This window comes from Calidris pugnax, unplaced genomic scaffold (assembly GCF_001431845.1).
Source record: "Calidris pugnax isolate Ruff unplaced genomic scaffold, ASM143184v1 scaffold148, whole genome shotgun sequence".
Classification (NCBI taxonomy): Eukaryota; Metazoa; Chordata; class Aves; order Charadriiformes; family Scolopacidae; genus Calidris; species Calidris pugnax.
Window position 1 is genome coordinate 1,790,493 of NW_015090926.1, and position 17,765 is coordinate 1,808,257.

Below are 17,765 nucleotides of genomic sequence, written 5' to 3' on the forward strand. Positions count from 1 at the left end.
TTTTAAAGTAACATGCTAGGGAATCTGTTCAACTAACCATGCAAGTCTCACTTTTTTTTTCTTATAGTTAAGTCACTAGAAATTTGGAAACTTAAAGTACTCTCATGAAGTCATGCAAGCCATTGTATGTTCAAAAATAGTTTGGGTATTGCCTTGGTTTTGAGTTTACAAGTGACTTCAACTAAGCATTAATTCTGTAGTAGCAGTATACATGTTTTTACCTTCCCTAACTCTTGCTGCTGGGTTTGATATTTATTGTCTCTTTATGCAAGAGGTGTTCAAGTGTAATATAACCAAACTGAATTTGTGATGATGGTAACTACTAACTGTAATTCCACATTCATCCCTGCTGTTATTTTCTCCTTATGAGGAGTTGCACTTACAGCTGCATGTAGAAAATACAGTGCTATTAGTATGTAATTTATAGTAGCAATAAATGCCTTTATCTGAGTGTGGCAGGAGGCACAATTTAGCCAGTTAATGGATGGATAGTCCAATTTTTAAATTATGGAAAGAAATGTTGCAGCTTTTTTAATCTTCTAGTGTTTTTTTTTCAGGTATCTTCCTCATCTTAAATTTTCCCTTTCCATAAACAATGTAAAAATGCTGCTTATGCACATATTCCTTTAATACTTGTGCTTTTTGTGAGCAGGATAGCTGAAATTGTATCATTTAAGTCTATTTCTATATGCTTAGTTTATATAAGTGAAGTATAAATTTATTAATGAAGAGTGACTGCATCTCTGGTAAATATTTCTGTCTATCAATTGCGCTGCAGCCCTAGTGAACTATCCTTTCTTCTTCATGAGCAGCTGTTGTAGATGAGAATATTTCAATTGTTTTTGATTATTCCAATGCATTCTTTCTTACAACTTTCTGTAAAGGTTCCAATTCGACGGTTCAGTTTTCTCCTGATTTATTGGATGAGCCTGCATTAGAAAATATTGGAACTGGAGAACCCATTGCCCAAAATGTATCAAGCCGAACTTTTGAAGCGAACATGTCACCATTTTCTCTATTCTCTTATGGTCTGGAAGGCAACAAAATCTCAGGGAACTTTATGAATCCTTATGAAAATTCTGAGGACCTTACAGAATATGCATCTGGAGGGCATAATGATTTGAATGGTCAGAATGGAATTGCTTTTGTAAACATTGACTCTTACGAGCCAGATAGCAGTGATGGAGAGGAAGATGATGCTCAGGACAAATTTTCTTTGGCAAGAGAAGCAGACAGTGTATTTCAGGGAACACTAGATAACATGTTTTCTGAGTTAGAAAAAAACATAGAGTCTTTTACTGACTTACAGTCCCGACTGTCTGCTCTCAATCACAGTGTTTCTACAGAATGTTGTGAAGAAGCGGGACCAATGCATTTAATGAGATATTTTAGCATAGATTCAGGCTTGGCGTGTCCAGACAACAGGACATTTAATTCTTCTGCTGAAGATCAAGCTATACTGAATAGTAACTTGAGTGGTGCCAATTGTGAAATGCAACAGATAAAAAATACAGTGGATGTTGGAATCAGAACCCCTATAACAATTGCTAATGAATTAAATGTCAATGGTGGAAGGACTGACCGAGAAAACTCAACTGAGCTAGTAGTGAGACCTAAAATAAGAAGACCAAATAATGCTAACCAGTTGGAGAGAGAGAAGTTTCTCCCTAAAGACAATAAAGAGGAAAGTGATTCTTGGAGAAGAGATGAAGTTGATGAAATCCAGCAAGGCCATGCTGAGCATGCCTTGAAAAATAGCAGAGAGATGAGTTCTGATATATACTTTGACTCAAGAGAATATGAAGGTCATCAAAAGAACACAGAAATAATAAGGAAAAATGCAGCAGCTCAAGAAGAAAAAAAAGTGCTAGATAGCACTGTCTGGGATGATTTTGAAGACTGCACGAGACACTCCTCAATGTCCCACAATGATGAAGACAGGTAAAATTTCATTCCTGTGTTAGTATTGAATCTTCTGTGTAAACAATGTGCAAATCTGAATAATTTGTTAGTTAATGGGACAAAAACTCAAGTGATTTCAGAATATGGTCAGATAACATTGATACACATAGACATACTGAGTTTGGCAGATTGAAAACTGAGCTGTGTGTGTTGTGGATTGCTGTGTAAAATGCACTCTATTAAGCATGCTTGCTGTTCACATATTTATTAGATTTCTGTAAATTTTTGAAGTGACATAGCTAGTTGACTATACTTTGAATTTTCGTAGGTGTCACTGTTACTATTGAGTGAACTGCTTAAGGGGCATTACCAAATGTCCAAATGTAGCTGTAGATAAGTTTATCCTTCTCAAGATTCTACTAACATAGCTATTTTGCTTAATCTGCCCACAACTTGTTATTTAACTGCCATTTCATATGGGGTGGCTGAGAAAATTCTCTTTGAAAAACTCCCGCCATTTAGCTGTTTGGGCTAGTGGATTATATAATTTACTGTAAGGCATCCATTGTATCTTTGAATGATTTTTAAAAAATGACCATTGTTTATGGTTTAGAGATTTGTGAGAGCTTTTATTTTAAATTTTGTTCGGCTGAGCGGTAAGGCCAACATTGCTTAATGTTTGTTAAGCAACCATTGGTGTTCTCAGTGTCACTGCTGCTGTCTTTATGTGCTAGGACAAAGACGTGTATAGTATTCCTGAGTTGTTTTATGAACCCTGAAAATCTGGAGAGGGAAGAAAAGAACCTTTTCATGAAGTGGGATGGGAAAAATTCTTTCTTAGGAACTGATTTTTTTAATCAGCTCTTTATGTACTTGCCTTAATACATCTCTGAATAGTACAAGATGAGTTTCTGCTAGAACGAATACTGTATATTGAAAGCAGGGTTCATAGAAAAATAGGAAACTACAACATGTTTGTGTTTTTCTTTCCCCTAAAGCAGTGTTTAAATTCACACCCCATTGCCTTGTTTAAATTGCAGTTCAGAATGGAGTGATGGAGAATGGTCTACAACTGTGCCTAGCTATTTTACTGCTACAGAAAAGGACCAGTCTTCAAGTGATGAGAGCTGGGAGACTGTCCCAGGCAAGGAGGACTGTGACCCTGAAGTGCAGAGCAGCAGCAGTGGTGTAGAAGAGAACACAGACGTCTGTTCCCAAAGAGGGTATGGTTTTATTTTGTTAGCTAAAAACTCCTGTAAGTTCTGACATCAGCGGTAACAAGGTATCCATGTGACACTACACAGAATAACACCAATTCTAAAACCTGTTACTGTGTTAGTGATAATCACCTGCCTACATCAAAATAATCTGGGTAGTCATATGTATTTCAAATTGGGGGAAAAAATGGCATGTCACAAACAATTCTATTTTATGAAAGATTCAGAAATGAGAGGGTATTGATTTGTAGTGTCAATAAGGACAATGGGCTGGATGTATGGACTTTATAATTAAATGCCTAATCTAGCTTTTTAAACACATATATTTTACATAAGCATGATCTGATACCACTTAGTACTCATTGAAAAGCAGTTGTTTATGTCTTCACTTTTTTGCTTCTTGTATTCCACTGTTCCTTTTCATTTCTGCAGGTCTATCAGTGATTAATGTAAGCTTGAACTACTTGCTTGCTGGGAACTTATTTTTTCAGTCATTCAGTAGTTTATAAAACGTGTCGGCCTTTGTAAGTCAAAATTTGTAGGTATAACTAACCAAGGAAAATTCAGTTTGTAAGCATCTACTGTTGACCTTATATTCTTAATTTGGGTCTTTATAAAGCAACAAGCCATGTCTAAGTGTTCTTTTAGCTGCTTCTACTCTTAAGTAGACAGTATCTATTACCAAGCAGTCAAAGTCTCTGCTGCTGCTTTTTTAATATGGCTGTCTCTTGAGGTTTGGAGAATTTGCATGGCTTTATAAAAACATTATGAAAACTCATCTGTTTCAGAACAACAACGGACCCGTGTACTCTTTAGCTTTCTTTGATGTGAACAGCCTGCAAATATACCCTTTTTTACATGTTTCCTGTTTATTTGCCCTTTGATAAGGAAAGGGGTCCTGCGTCCTTATGGCTTTAAACATCCAGGTGACTTGTGCTCCTCTAGAAATTCCAGAAATGAGAGGAACCTTTCTCCTTTTGCAGGTAGCTTCTCTTGCAAATAATATCTCTTTGCATTCAGGCCAAGTTTCCCCATGAAGGCTGTTCCAGTGTGTCAAGAGAGCCTTTCTTTTTAGTGGCTTTAGGACCTTGTAGATGAACAAGAAAATCTTTAGTCCCAAATTTACTAGCCCTGCCAGGAATACTGCCTGTGCTAGGAGAAATGTAAAGCAAGCTACTTGTTGTACTGCTGGCCTTGAGCATTATATGAATAATTTTGTGATAGAATCATGGGTGTTACTAGATTCTGAGTCTGGGGCCGATACCAATGGGAGTTTCTTGTTTTGTACAGCAAATAATAAATTCCTAAACTGAGGCTGCAGTCTTGAGAAAAATGCAGCTGCAGCTGTTGTAATGTGTAGCTTTTGTTACTTGCATGTGTTTTTAAGTTCTGCTAGATTTTTAGTTTTAGCTTTTCATTTATGTCTTTGAAGGGAACAGACAATATTGGAGGAAGGAGAGATTCCTTGGTTACAGTACCAAAATGAAGTAGAAAGCAGCAGTGATGAGGAAAATGATCCAGTTAGTGATTTTGTGCATCCTGCGTTCTTCCTGTTGGATGGAAATAACAACCTTGAGGATGACTCCAGTGTGAGTGAAGACCTGGATGTGGAGTGGAGGTATGTCTTTGACAGATTCCTGCATTAATTTCAGCAGTTTGTAGTCACTACTTTTTTTTTTAATGTAAGATATCAAAAATACTCATGGCTATCCATATGCACTTGTTTCAAAGGCTGATAACCTGAGTTTAAAGGCTTATGGCAGGTGAAGGGCTACGTTTCCTCTAAAGAGAGCGAGAATGTAGATTTGCTAAATCAGACTGATCTGAGAAAATTGTGGTGTGCTAAATATTCAAGGGATGGGTGTACTTTTTCAATTAATTTTCAAGATGGTAGGTGTAGTGGAAGTGTAACAAAAGTAAAGCAATATGAATGTAATCAGCATTCAAGTCAGTGCAGTTCTATAATTGGTCTTTTTCTCTTTTGCATCTGGTATAAGTTAGATGCTTATTTTATCTCTTTGAAATGCCATGCACTTACCTAATATTATCATAATTTTGAGTTCTTCACTCAATTTTCTGTCACTAGAATACTGAAGAACAGTGCAATATATTTATTACAAAAAGTCTGCAAATACCAAGAAGGTGATCCTAGCCATTTACAGAGCCTAATCCTAGAATAGTGTAGTGCCTTTGTTTTAAAGAGTGAGCTAGACAGAATGCTTTCTGTGAGAGATTTAATGCTTGCTCTCTTGTGCTTATTAAAAATATTATAAACTACAGGGTAGATATGCCAGGAACACTGGTATTTCCTCTTTGTGAAGTTATATTGTGAAAAAGCACAACAAGGACAAATGGGGCAGTGCCAGGCAGCAAGCTAGCAAAGGAATTGTAGGATATGGACAAAACTGTTCAAGTGTTGGAATTTAGCCTTGGTCAGCTTTCTAATTACTCAGAATAGGAAGGAAGATGCTTCTCTAGTAGTCTGTTAAATTTTGTCTATTAAGCATATACATATCTGTACATGATCTGTCTTATGTCTCTTCTAATATTTAGTCTCTGAATGTTGAAAATAGAACTCAAAGCAGCTGCCATGCTATGAACCATGACACACAATGTGATCAAAATCTGAATGCTAGTTGTAAAACGAGCTTAATAGCATACAGAACCTTCTAGGTTGGAAGGGACCTCAAAGATCATCTTGTCCAACCGTCAACCTAACTGACAAAGATTTCTTTTTTTTACCTGAACTATATGTCCTTTTACTCGGAAGCCAGCAGTGAAAGCTCCCATCATGTTCTTCTGATGTCTATATTGTCTAGAGTTGTACCACTGTCCTGGGAGCAGGTGCTGGCAGTAGGGGCTGCAGGGTGGCCTCGAGGCTGCCCTGTGTGGGACAGAGCTGGCTCCAGCAGGCCCACTGCAGGGTGGCAGAGTATATTTTAAGGGTTAAAAAATGCAACAGAGTAGAGATGAGTGAGGATGATGTGAGAAACAAAGCTGCAGACACCGAGTTCAGAGAAGAAGGGGGAGGAGGTGCTCTAGGTGCTTGAGGAGAGATTCCCCTGCAGCCCCTGGAGAAGAACAAGGTGGAGCAGGAAGGTATTTGCTGAAGGAACTGTGCCTGTGAAAAGCCCACACTGGAGCAGGTAGTGAAGAAGTGCAGCTAGTGGGAAGGACCCACTCAGGAGCAAGTTTATCCTGAAGGACTGCAGCCCATGGGAGGCACCGCACACTGGAGTGAGGGAACAGTGTGAGCAGGAAGGAGTGGCAGGGAGTCACTGCCATGGACTGACCACAGTCTGCATTCCCTGTCCCTTTACACTGCTCGGGGTAGGGTGACATAGAGGAGTCAGGAATGCAGGAGTTAAGTTGAGCCTGGGAAGGTGGTTTAGTTTTTGTATTTGTTTCTCACCATCCAAATCCATTTTTATTGGAAATAAATTCATAGAATCCTAGAACAGCCCAGATTGGAAAGGACCTCAGAAGATCATCTGGTTCAACCTTCTGGTTAAATTAAAGTTTTCCCTTATGTTGAGTCTGTTTTGCCTGGGATGGTGATTGATGAGTGATCTTGCTGTCTTTATCTTGACGCATGAGCTTTCAGTCTTATTTATGCCCCCATCCAGTTGAGGTGGTGGAGTGAGAGAGCAGCTGGGTGGGTATCTGGTAAGCCAGCCAAGGTCAACACAACACAACCCCCTCATGAGTGTATACACACAGTTGTTAATTGGTATTGTGCAGTAATTTGTACCCAGCCCTGATGTTATTACTGTTTACTTTGAAATGAATAACATGTTTCCTGACTCATGTTTTTCAGAATACTTGATGAGTTTGGAGATGGCCTAGGGCTTGCTCAAGCCATTCCTTATATGGATCCTCAGTTTCTCGCATTTATGGCACTAGAGGGACGCTTACAACAAGCTATGGAGGTATTAAAATATTCTTGCTGGTATTATATCAGTGATCTTGTGACAAGTTTTTATTACTCAAGTGTTTTACAGCATAATCTGAAAATCAGGAGAATCAAGGAAAAGATACTTACCTGTTTCAGCTTGAACTTTCAGGTCTGCAAGCTTGAAAGTAAATGTTGGAATCTCTCAAATTTAGTCAAGAAGTCATAGTGCTGCTCCTTTTAGAGTATGTATTTATTTTCTCTTAAAGGAAAAAAATACTGATTTCTAGTAGTATAAACATATGCTATCTAAACTATTCTAAAGAATATTGCTGAATTCCATGCATAACGAAGGGAAGTTCATAACTGGATCTGTGCCTGTGGATTGTTGCAGCATTTTTTTTGCAAGAGTATAGTTGAACGTCTCATACCTTTGTTCCTCTATAGCAGACTTTTCTCTATTTGACTACTTTAAGTCCACTCGTTTTAAATTTAAAAAAAAGCAAACAAAACATCAAACCACCCAAAAGCAAAAAAACATTTTATCTTTACCTTGTTCTAATCTCATTTAATCTATCTAGCTTTGCATAAACCAGAGCATTTGTTCTCAAGAACCAGCACAGTTATGATCTTTGTCTTCTGTGTTACATGATGTTTGTCACTGTCAGAGTGAATATGGAGCCAGCTGAAATTCACTTGGATGCAATGTGACAATTCTTGCACTGCCAGAAGTCTTCCTTTCAGGGTATTTGTCAAAATAAGAGTTAAATGATGTGTAGACATATAATGTGATATTACAACAATTAAATTGAGTGTGACATAAGTTTAGGGGCGTCAAGGGGCAGTTTGACTCCAAGCTTTTAGTTAAAAGGGGTGAACAGGGCAGACTAAGTCATAGCATGCTTGCAGAGAGAACACCAAGGGTGCTTTAAAAGGCTTTCTGAAGCTGACAGTCATTGGAACAATTGTAGATTTTTTTTCTATGGATGTGAGAAAAATAAATGAGTTTGTGAATAAACTTCGTGAGGATTTTCCAAGGGGGTGGAAGGGTTATTCCCTGAAGCTGGCAGTCATTCAATTTCCAGGTATTGTGCATCCCCCATGGTATGTGGGAGGTCAGCATTATTTGTGATCAAGTAATATAGGGTCTTCTCCAGCTGTGTAGGATCTTGTTACCACTACTCATCTGGAGATACTTCAGAACTGCTTATTAGTGTGTAGGAGGTCTGTTGATATCCTTACTCTAAAAGCAGTATTTTGAACTTGTGCAGAGAAAATTCCTTGTCTTTTTCATAGCTGCTGGTTTTCACTACATCAAAAAGGACAGAACTACAGAAGTAGCTGACCCCCTCCTTTGCACCAAAGCAAGACGATCTGTATAGAGAGGAGAAACTAATCCTGTCTTTTCCTTTTTTAATCTATATGTTAACACTTAAAGAAGAGACTGAGGTTATTATGGCCCTGAGGTTTTCTTTCTCATTACTGTGTAACAACAGTTCCCTAGTTACTGTCAGAAGAAGCGTGTGCACTCTTGTCAGGCTGACCTGTAAAAGCAATCCTAGGTGGCTATGTGCATGGCTGGCTGAGAAGATGCTGTAATTATGTTAGTGTCACCAGGAGTGCAGTGTCATTGAACACACTTGGCAAGCAGGTAGACGACTAAAAAGGTAGTTACTCTCTGGTACCTGTGGTGCAGGTCACTGTGGATGTTGGACAAGAGAGAAAGCTAATTCTCTTAAATAGTGTTAGGGCTTGAAATTAGCACTTAGATGACTGAAATTTTACAGTTGGTGTAGAAGCCTGGCATAATCTGAATGAGTCAGCTGGTAACAGACTAATCAAAGGAGCAGCTGTATTGGCTGTGACTAAATGGACCACACTGGTTTTGATAAAAATTATGAGTATTTCCTCCAAATCTCAAGCAGAACACACAGAGCACCTCTTTCCAGTATGGAAATGGCTACTAAAATTTTTCAGAAAATAAGAGCAAGGATTACTCCGAACTGTTCAACATTTCTCTTAAGCAATATTGCAAGTATTTCTGGAATTTGAGGAAAAAGTGAGCAAAAGAAGCCTCTGTAATGTCTGCTTATCCAGAATTAATCTTTTAATGACCAGAGTAAGATGCAGACAGGATTGGGATACAATGTTTTCTGCTTTCTAGAAACGAGGACTTGCAAAAGGCCAGTCCAGTGTAATCTCTTAAAATATTTTATCACCCTGTCCCTGACTGGATTAACATAAACTAAACATCCTGGAAGGATGCTAAGAACTGCCTTTAAACACAGCTTTCCTGGTTGTCAGTCAATTGTAGATGAGTATGTAGAAGTGTGTTCCACAAAATTTAAAAATGTAAAATCTTTGATTGGAACAGTAAGTATCTCAATGTTACAAAGCCTTTTCCTTCTCTTTGGTACTGTGGTCACAGTGCTTGCTCAGATATCTAAAATATGACATAAAACATTTAAGGGAAAAAAAATTTAAAAAGAGGTTTCTATTGGGATGCAAAGACCAAACTGAGTTAACTTTTCAAGTTTGGGTAAGAGATTTCTGAAAATGTCTCTGCTTTCTGCTAGAAAATGCAATTTTTGATTTTCCATTTATAAGCTATATAGACAATGTCTGTAATATGATGACAATTTTTGTTGTGTAGTTGCAACTCCGTACTTGATATATATATGCAGTTAGACATCACTGACCTGTGTTACTAAGATACCCCTCACAAAGTGACCAGGCTTGAAAGCTCTTTGAGAGAAATAAGAGTTGAAGCTACTTGTCTGTCTTCCTTGTGATTGGTGTTTTACGCTCCTCATCTCTTTCCCCAAGAGTAAAGGGAATGATTTCATCTGTTCTAGACACTGTCGTCTTATTTTGGAGCTCAGGGCTTATTCTGGTTTTGCTAGTCATTTTTTCTGCAGGATGATTAGATTTCAGATTCACCAAATACCTCCCATGCTTGGTCTACAACTTTTGTTCTTGCCATCCAGATCTTACTGCTTTGTATTGCCTGTTTTCTTTCTGTTTGGAAAACTGTACCCCAAGCTAATTTGCCACTTTGCAATTACATAATATCTGTATATTTATACTCAGCTTTCTAACAGGCTATTTGTTGTCAGTTATACTATTTCAGTATTATTTAGATCTGGCTTTAGGGAAAACAGCTGTTACTTAAATCTCACTTAGTCTGATTCTACCTTATGGGTGCAACATACCTCTGCATTTTCTTCGAGTTTAAAAAATAACCCATCTGCTTCCTGGTAATATGCGTTTTTGCACCAGAAGTTTTGTAGTGGAGAATTCTGATCTTTGACTGGCTTTAAGTACACTCTGATTTGATGAACAGATTGGGTTTGGATTGATTACAACATCATTAATAATCTGTCTAATGGCTATGACTTTATTCATTTTGTTACTAATTTACTTAATGTACTTTCTTAAATTTCCCAAAATTCTCTTTTCTAAAATAGTAGATTCATTAGGCAGATATTTTTCACCTAAACAACATGATTTATTACAAGAGTCTATTATAGCTCAGAAAATTTTCCAAAAAATTCTCTATCCAGCAAACTAATTTACTGTAGCTATGAAACACTTGAACGGGATGTGACATGATAATGCATCCAAAATTGAAGTGTATCTTAATTGGGGTTGGGGGACATCTGTCCCAATTAATTGTGACATTTGAGAGGAGAAGTAATGAATATATTAAATGTTTTTTTAAAAAGCTATGTTCTATAAGGCTCTGGGATCCTAAACGTAATAACTTGTAAAAAAAATAAATCGTGCGTACTTCCATTTGTTTTAAAGAAATTACTTAACTGGGAGGTTTTGGTTTACTTCATTAGCAGTATAGAACAGGTTGGCTGTTTCTGCAGCATCGGTGACTTCATTTATGAGTATTTCCTGTGCTGATTCAGAGATGTGAGGAGCTCAGATCCCTCTAGACTGTAGCAAACCTGTCTTTAACAATGTCCAGCATTTTGTTTATGGTATGTGGAGCAGTAAGCAGTTGCACAAGTAATAAGAGGAAGGAAATAAAGGTATATTTGAAGTTAAAGGTATCTTATAAAAGTTGTAAAATGGGCACTTCTTTGCTTTGGTTTTGAAGATGTGGTTTTAAGTGTCAGAGTCATTGTGAAGCTTTCCATCTGTGATGTTTGTGTTGTTTGCTTTTGAAAGCTACACAAAAGAATGCTTTTGTAAATTGTTTTCTGTTTGAGAGTACTAACACTGGATGCAGATAGAGAGATTTGACATGTAGGTAATATTGCATCCTTCTGTCTGCTGGGATAACATCTCATTTTTCCAGCTGTAGTAGTTAATCTGATTAAGCACAATATTTTTGCCTACGGATTATTCTCAGACCACTGCAGTTGTAGCAAAATACTGTTAGAAATACTAAAATTGCTGTAATGTTAGTAAGGCAGTGTTGTCTGCTGTAGTAGAATTGAATGTTTTAGGCTGTTAAATAGGATAAGTGTACTTGTCTTGCAGGTGGACTTGCATATTGCACTAGCGATAACTGTCCTATGATTTCCTTTAAATTAGCAAATTTATAGGTGAGAATGTGTGGTGGTAGGAGTTCTAAATATTTGTCTGTTAGCTCATGCTAATGTCTCTGCTGCCACAAACATTTGACATTTCTCACTGAATATAACCAATCTGAGTTCTGTGTTGTGTGTTTGGTTTTTTTTCTACTGGAGATCGTTTCAGTGTCTTGTGAGGTTGAATGTATGATGTAAAAGTCAAATCTGCCTGCGGTGGCATCAGAGTCTTAAAGATTTAGTACAGTGAAAAAATTTAGGCTTTAAACAAGAGGACTTCAGAGCACTTTGTCATTATACAGATGAGAAACATCTGTGTGGATCCTGTTTTTTACTGAAAGACTATATTTGTAGTGTAGCCAATGTACTCTACTATTTTCTTTTGTACTTGAGTAGTTCAATAGTTGAAGCCCAGAAACACATTAATGAGGCTTTTATTTTTAGGAAGGGATACATAATGACAGTTTTGTATAAGCAAGCTTTATTATGTTTTTGACTTGCTGCCTTTTCTGAAACTTTCCAGAAAGAACAAATTTTCATTAGAGAAGTTGTGACTCTGTCCTGGTACTTTAAGAAAGCTTAAAAAACAAGCTGTTATTGTTTTGACCTTCAGTTTCAGCACTCATCATGAAAATAAAAATGATGTAATGGTTAGTCTGACAGACGTAATTTCCATTTAAGAAAATAATGCTACTAGAATTGGAGTCCTTGTCTTGTTTTTTGTTTTTGTATGGAATGTTACTGTTTTGAGTAAGAGGGCTTGGTCTCTGCTCGCCCTTTTCAGACTGCTATGGCACATCTGGAGTCTCTTGGATTTGATGTTGAACAGGCTCATCCACCAGCTACTAAAGAAGCTATAGATTGTCTGCCACAGATTGTCATCACAGATGACCATGAAGGTATGCAAAAATAATTAATTAATTTTTACAAAGTTTATAAGAAGAAATCCAGTTCTGTAATACCATAGATGCAGTATTTAAACATCCTTACTGTGCAGCTGGCAATGTTTTCTAAGAGCTTTTGGATCTTGAATCAGACTGAATATAACTTTGGTCAGTTTGGAAAACTAATCTTTACTGAACTGTAATTGTATTTTGTACTCATTAGTGATACTGTTAATAATGTGTATTTTAATTGCAGCTTATCTTGGATGTAAAACAAGATAATAATGCTTTTTCTTCATCACGGCTGTAGGTCAAGAGCAGTGCTGCACTATCTGTTGCAGTGAATATGTAAAAGATGAAATCATAACAGAGCTACCCTGTCATCATTTGTTTCACAAACTTTGTGTAACTCTTTGGTTACAGAAGGTAAGTACTACAGGATTGGTAAGGTTTTATTGGGTTTTTTTGAGTATTTGCATTCTTCTGGGAAGAACACTTTAACTTTGAAAATGTGTGATGAAATACCAAGAAATAACTGGCTCTTAATTTTATGCATTATTGAACCAAATTGTAGTGCAAGTGAGTAAAGTAATTTGTATCTGCACTCACCTGAAGGGCAATTTCTTGAATAGAAGGGGTATTTTTGTAAGGAAAAATGTGGACTGACTAGTAAAAGTGAAAGAGTTGGATGAGTTAACTTGTTTTGGTACAAGAAAAGTTTCTTTGCTGTGCTCATACCTTGAAGTAAAGAAGATGGCTAGGCTAAACAAATTGTAATTAATGAATTGGTATTTTTTTCCTTGCACTTGCACTCTGCTTTACACACAGTAGGAGTCTGGACTTGCTGGTTCTCAGTGGGCCTACAGTGTAACACATCATTTCCTCAAGAGATACAAGAAGAAGAGTAATTGATTCAGACTAGGGAGATAGAGCACCTCTAGCATGGGCTGGTGGTGGGTTTATAATTATTTTTTTTCATCCTGATACTGTCAATTACAACTTTGATATTGCTTGTATTATGTCTCCCCTGTTTCTGCTGTCATAGTAAATTGCTTTTGCTGAAAAGTAGGACAAAATACTTCCTGTTAGATCTGGGCTATACTTAGTTTATTTTTAATCCTTGACTGGAAAAAAAAATTCCAACCTGTAAAATCAATTCTTTGAAGAAGACCTTGCAGAGGGCCTGATGTATCTGCTGTGTAACTGGTTTTAAAGCAAAACAAAGCTTCCTTTTGGCATCGTTACCTGTCTCTTAGCTCCAGGTAGTCACCCAGTCAAATCTGACTTTTGAGACAGTGTTGTTGTGAAGACATGAAGTACTTCATAAATAATAATCCATAGCTTTCCAACATAATTGAATGCAAACCATGCAGATGACCCAGGATTGTGTGTTTTGTTTTTTTTTGTAGTCGGGAACATGCCCGGTTTGTCGTCATGTGCTTGCACCCGTGCCTCCTGAAGCAGCTCCTGCCACTGTTTCCTTTCTCTCTGATCATGATTTGACATCTTCTGTTCGCAGTGCTACGGGAACCTCAAACTAGGGTCTGAAATTAAATCTTTGGTACCGAAACAAAAATGTAAATTTTGCCTGTTTAATTGCAATGCGAAAACAAATATGTATAAAATATTGTATGTAAAATACTATCTATATTATATATTTTAGTTTAGAAAGAGGGTGCAATACTTTCTAAACTCTTTAGGTTTACAATAATGGCTTAAATTTCCAAACTATAAGTTAGAAGAATGTTGCTGGTAACTGTAATGTCTAAATCTTGTACTATGATAAATTTTTTTGAAAAGATAATTAATGTGTCACTTTATTCAAGTTCTTGCAGCTGCAGTGCGGTTGCAGCTTAAAGTTATGTTTATAATCTGTTGTATGTAGTGTAACTGAACTACTTGCTTTTGTCAAAGTTAGTTCCATTCGGTGACTTTGTAACTGGTCTCTCATACCTACATCAAATGTGAAGATGTTCTGTGACACCAGCAGCGATAAAATTTGATTTCACTGGAAAAAAATTGCGTAATGAAACAATATTTCTTATAAGTACATTCTATAATAAATATTTTCCTAATGTCAGAAGTGCTAGTAAACTGCTGCTGTCTGGGTGTTTTTTCTCTTATAAATGCTAGCACAATTTTTAAGCCTGTGTCCTGAGGAAGTGTATGAACTATGGAATTTCAGCATGTGAAGTTCCAAGTTTCTAAGAAGTTGCATCTGTAAGAGCTGGGCAGCTGGTGTTTGAATTCCATTTTACTAATTAGGTCCCCTGCATGTATGCATGCTCCATCTCTTTTTAAGATATATTTATTTATATATATATATATCAGGGCTGGGGTTGCTTTCTAATGTAGATATAGTTAAAACATTTTTGGAACTTGAAGTATTAAAAAAAGGTAGAAACTTCACACACTTAATTGAAAAATGCACTTGGATTGTTATAAAGTTATTTCAGAAATTTTAAAATTAGTAATGTTTCTGGTATTTGCACTGGTTGCAGTGGGTTATGCTACAGTTAATATTTTAAAGGAGGAGAGACTGGTTTCTATAAATAATATTCCAGTATACACAAAACTAATGATTAACTTCATGTCCATTATAGAGGACAGAAAGTTAATATTTGGACATGTATACTAATGGCATCACAAAAACTTTTCTGTGGCCATTGGATAGACACACAATACCTAAAATGTTGGTGCATGGGAATAATACACAAGGAGTCTAATCAAACCCTCTTAAAACAGTTCCAAATTCTTCCAGTAACTCTGAAGTTAAGGTGAATTAAGCTCTTGGAAAAGTGATTGATCAGAAATTAATAATCTTATAGTAGCTCACTGGCTACACAGTTGCTATTATGGGTGTATCATAGTGTCTCATTTCTTTACAAATATTAACATATTCTTTTATTACCAGTAGAAGACAGTAATATTCATGTCTGAGGGACATAATGAGCTGTGTGATGTACTTTGCAGTGTAGTTTGTGGACTGCAGCAGAACAAAGAAGTGGGGCAGTTGCCACAATTCTGCTCCTGAGGTTTTCAGTTTTCAGTATAAGGAAGCCAAAGCAATAGGATACTGGTGAAAAGTAGTATGTATAGGAAGATGTATAGCTCTGTCTTATATTCCTGTATTTAAACTATATTTGTTGAAGTAGGTATCAGTGTGATTTAGGGAAACATGACAATGAACATAGGCTCGTAGGCACACTGACTGGTAGAATTCATATGAAACCAAGAAGTGCTTGATCTTCCACAACTCTTTGCAAAATAGTGCTGTGGAGATCATGCCTACCAGCTACCACAGATGATAAAATAGTAATACAGCCCTTGAAGTTCATCTGAGGTGTGTATGGGATACATGTAGACTTAAGAGAAAGTGGAAATTAAGACATCTGTATAGCTTGCCAGGGCAAAAACACCAAAATGGACTGTTGTTCTTCACTAGCACCCCTTGCAGCAAATGTTGCAGGTATTTTAATTAGCCTGTACTTTGGTTCTCTCTAGAATGGCACAGTATGTTGGCCTTCATTTAATCTCTTAAGCACAGTGTTTTATAAAGAGAATTACTTTAATTTCTGTGGCAAGATTTGGAAATCCTCTTGCTAGATGCTTTTGATTCCAGACTTAACCAGCAGTGGCAAGAGCTAAGCTAGAAGGTTTTTCCTTCATTATCTGCTTTTGCCTCAACTCTGACTTCTTCCTATTTCTAAACAGCTGTCTAAAAGAAGAGTGTTCATATTATCTATTTTTTGTTTTGTTTTTTTTTTTAAATGTACATATGCAGGTCTTTCCTGGCTCCTCATCTGAGAAATCAGCAGATGAAAGGTCTTTCTAACAAGGTGTCTGGAAAAAGCATATGTTAGGTCATACTCAAAAGATTACCAGTAGAAGTGTTTACCACAAAAGAGAAAGTAAAAAAAAAAATCCAAACCTTTGGATCATGTCCAAATGTTTATTGTGATTATTTAATTTTTTTGGTAAATGAAGTCATTGCAGATTGTTGTGCAGGTTCTGTGGTTCCTGCTTCAAATATGAAATTGTTTGGTTAAAACAGAACTAGCTTCTGAAAAGGCCCTGTGAAACATAATGTTCTTCTAGAAAAATAATTTAATTTTCTTTTTACTCAAAGAGATTGTTAGACATTTTCACAGAATCACAGAATCTTCTAGGTTGGAAGGGACCTTAAAGATCATCTTGTCCAACCGTCAACCTAACTTTGACAAAAATAGACACCCGCACAACAAACAAAAAGCAACACCATCACTAAACCATTACTCCCAGCACTATATCAACCTGTCTTTTGAACACCTCCAGGGATGGTGCCTCAACCACCTCCCTGGGCAGCCCTTTCCAATGTCTGATAACCCTTTCGGTGAAAAAATTTTTCCTAATATCCAGCCTGAACTTCCCCTGGTGTAATTTGAGGCCATTTCCTCTCCTCCTGTCACCTGTGACTTGAGAGAAGAGACAGACCCCCATCTCTCTACACCCTCCTTTCAGGTAGTTGTAGAGAGCAATAAGGTCTCCCCTCAGCCTCCTCTTCTCCAGGCTGAATAACCCCAGCTCCCTCAGCATCTCCTCATAAGACTTGTGCTACAGACCCCTCACCATCTTTGTTGCTCTTCTCTGGACCCGCTCCAGCACCTCAATGTCTTTTTTATGGTAGGGGGCCCAAAACTGGACACAGTACTCGAGGTGGGGCCTCACCAGTGCCGAGTACAGGGGGACAATCACCTCTCGGGCCCTACTCACCACGCTGTTCCTGATCCAGGCCAGGATGCTGTTGGCCTTCTTGGCCACCTGGGCACACTGCTGGCTCATGTTCAGCCGACAGTCGACCAACACCCCCAGGTCCTTTTCTGCCCGGCAGCTCTCCAGCCACTCTGCCCCCAGCCTGTAGCGCTGCCTGGGGTTGTTGTGACCCAAGTGCAGGACCTGGCACTTGGCCTTGTTGAACCTCATCCCGTTGGTCTCAGCCCATCCATCCAGCCTGTCCAGATCTCTCTGCAAAGCCTCTCTACCCTCCAGCAGGTCGACACTGCCACCCAGCTTGGTGTCGTCTGCGAACTTACTGAGGGTGCACTTGATCCCCTCGTCCAGATCATTGATAAAGATGTTAAAGAGAATTCAAGTAAAAACTTTTAGCTGCAAAAAAGAAAATATTTTTTTTTTCCCATGTCGGTTGAAGCCAAGCATTCCCAAAGAATGAGAAAGCAAATGTGAAAATTAAGCTTTTTACTGTTGAAGGTTCATGTTTTCTGTATATGTAGTAGGTCACTGGAGACATCTAACTTAACTATGCGACATAAACTGAATTCATCATCCT

The 17,765-nt window shown here is 37.6% G+C and overlaps 1 protein-coding gene across 5 annotated transcripts in view; it reads left to right on the forward strand.

Annotated features, from left to right (window-relative positions):
• Window positions 1-14,522, forward strand: part of PJA2 (praja ring finger 2, E3 ubiquitin protein ligase) — a 30,772-nt gene extending 16,250 nt beyond the window's left edge. For all 5 annotated transcript variants that reach the window (XM_014951448.1, XM_014951449.1, XM_014951447.1 and 2 more), the window contains exons 3-9: window positions 885-1,941; window positions 2,943-3,125; window positions 4,552-4,737; window positions 6,937-7,048; window positions 12,340-12,454; window positions 12,750-12,865; window positions 13,849-14,522. In XM_014951448.1, coding sequence (XP_014806934.1) covers window positions 885-1,941; window positions 2,943-3,125; window positions 4,552-4,737; window positions 6,937-7,048; window positions 12,340-12,454; window positions 12,750-12,865; window positions 13,849-13,980 — 1,901 coding nt within the window. In that variant the 3' untranslated portion in view covers window positions 13,981-14,522. The remainder of the gene's footprint in view (window positions 1-884; window positions 1,942-2,942; window positions 3,126-4,551; window positions 4,738-6,936; window positions 7,049-12,339; window positions 12,455-12,749; window positions 12,866-13,848) is intronic.
• The last annotated feature ends 3,243 nt before the right edge of the window (window positions 14,523-17,765 follow it).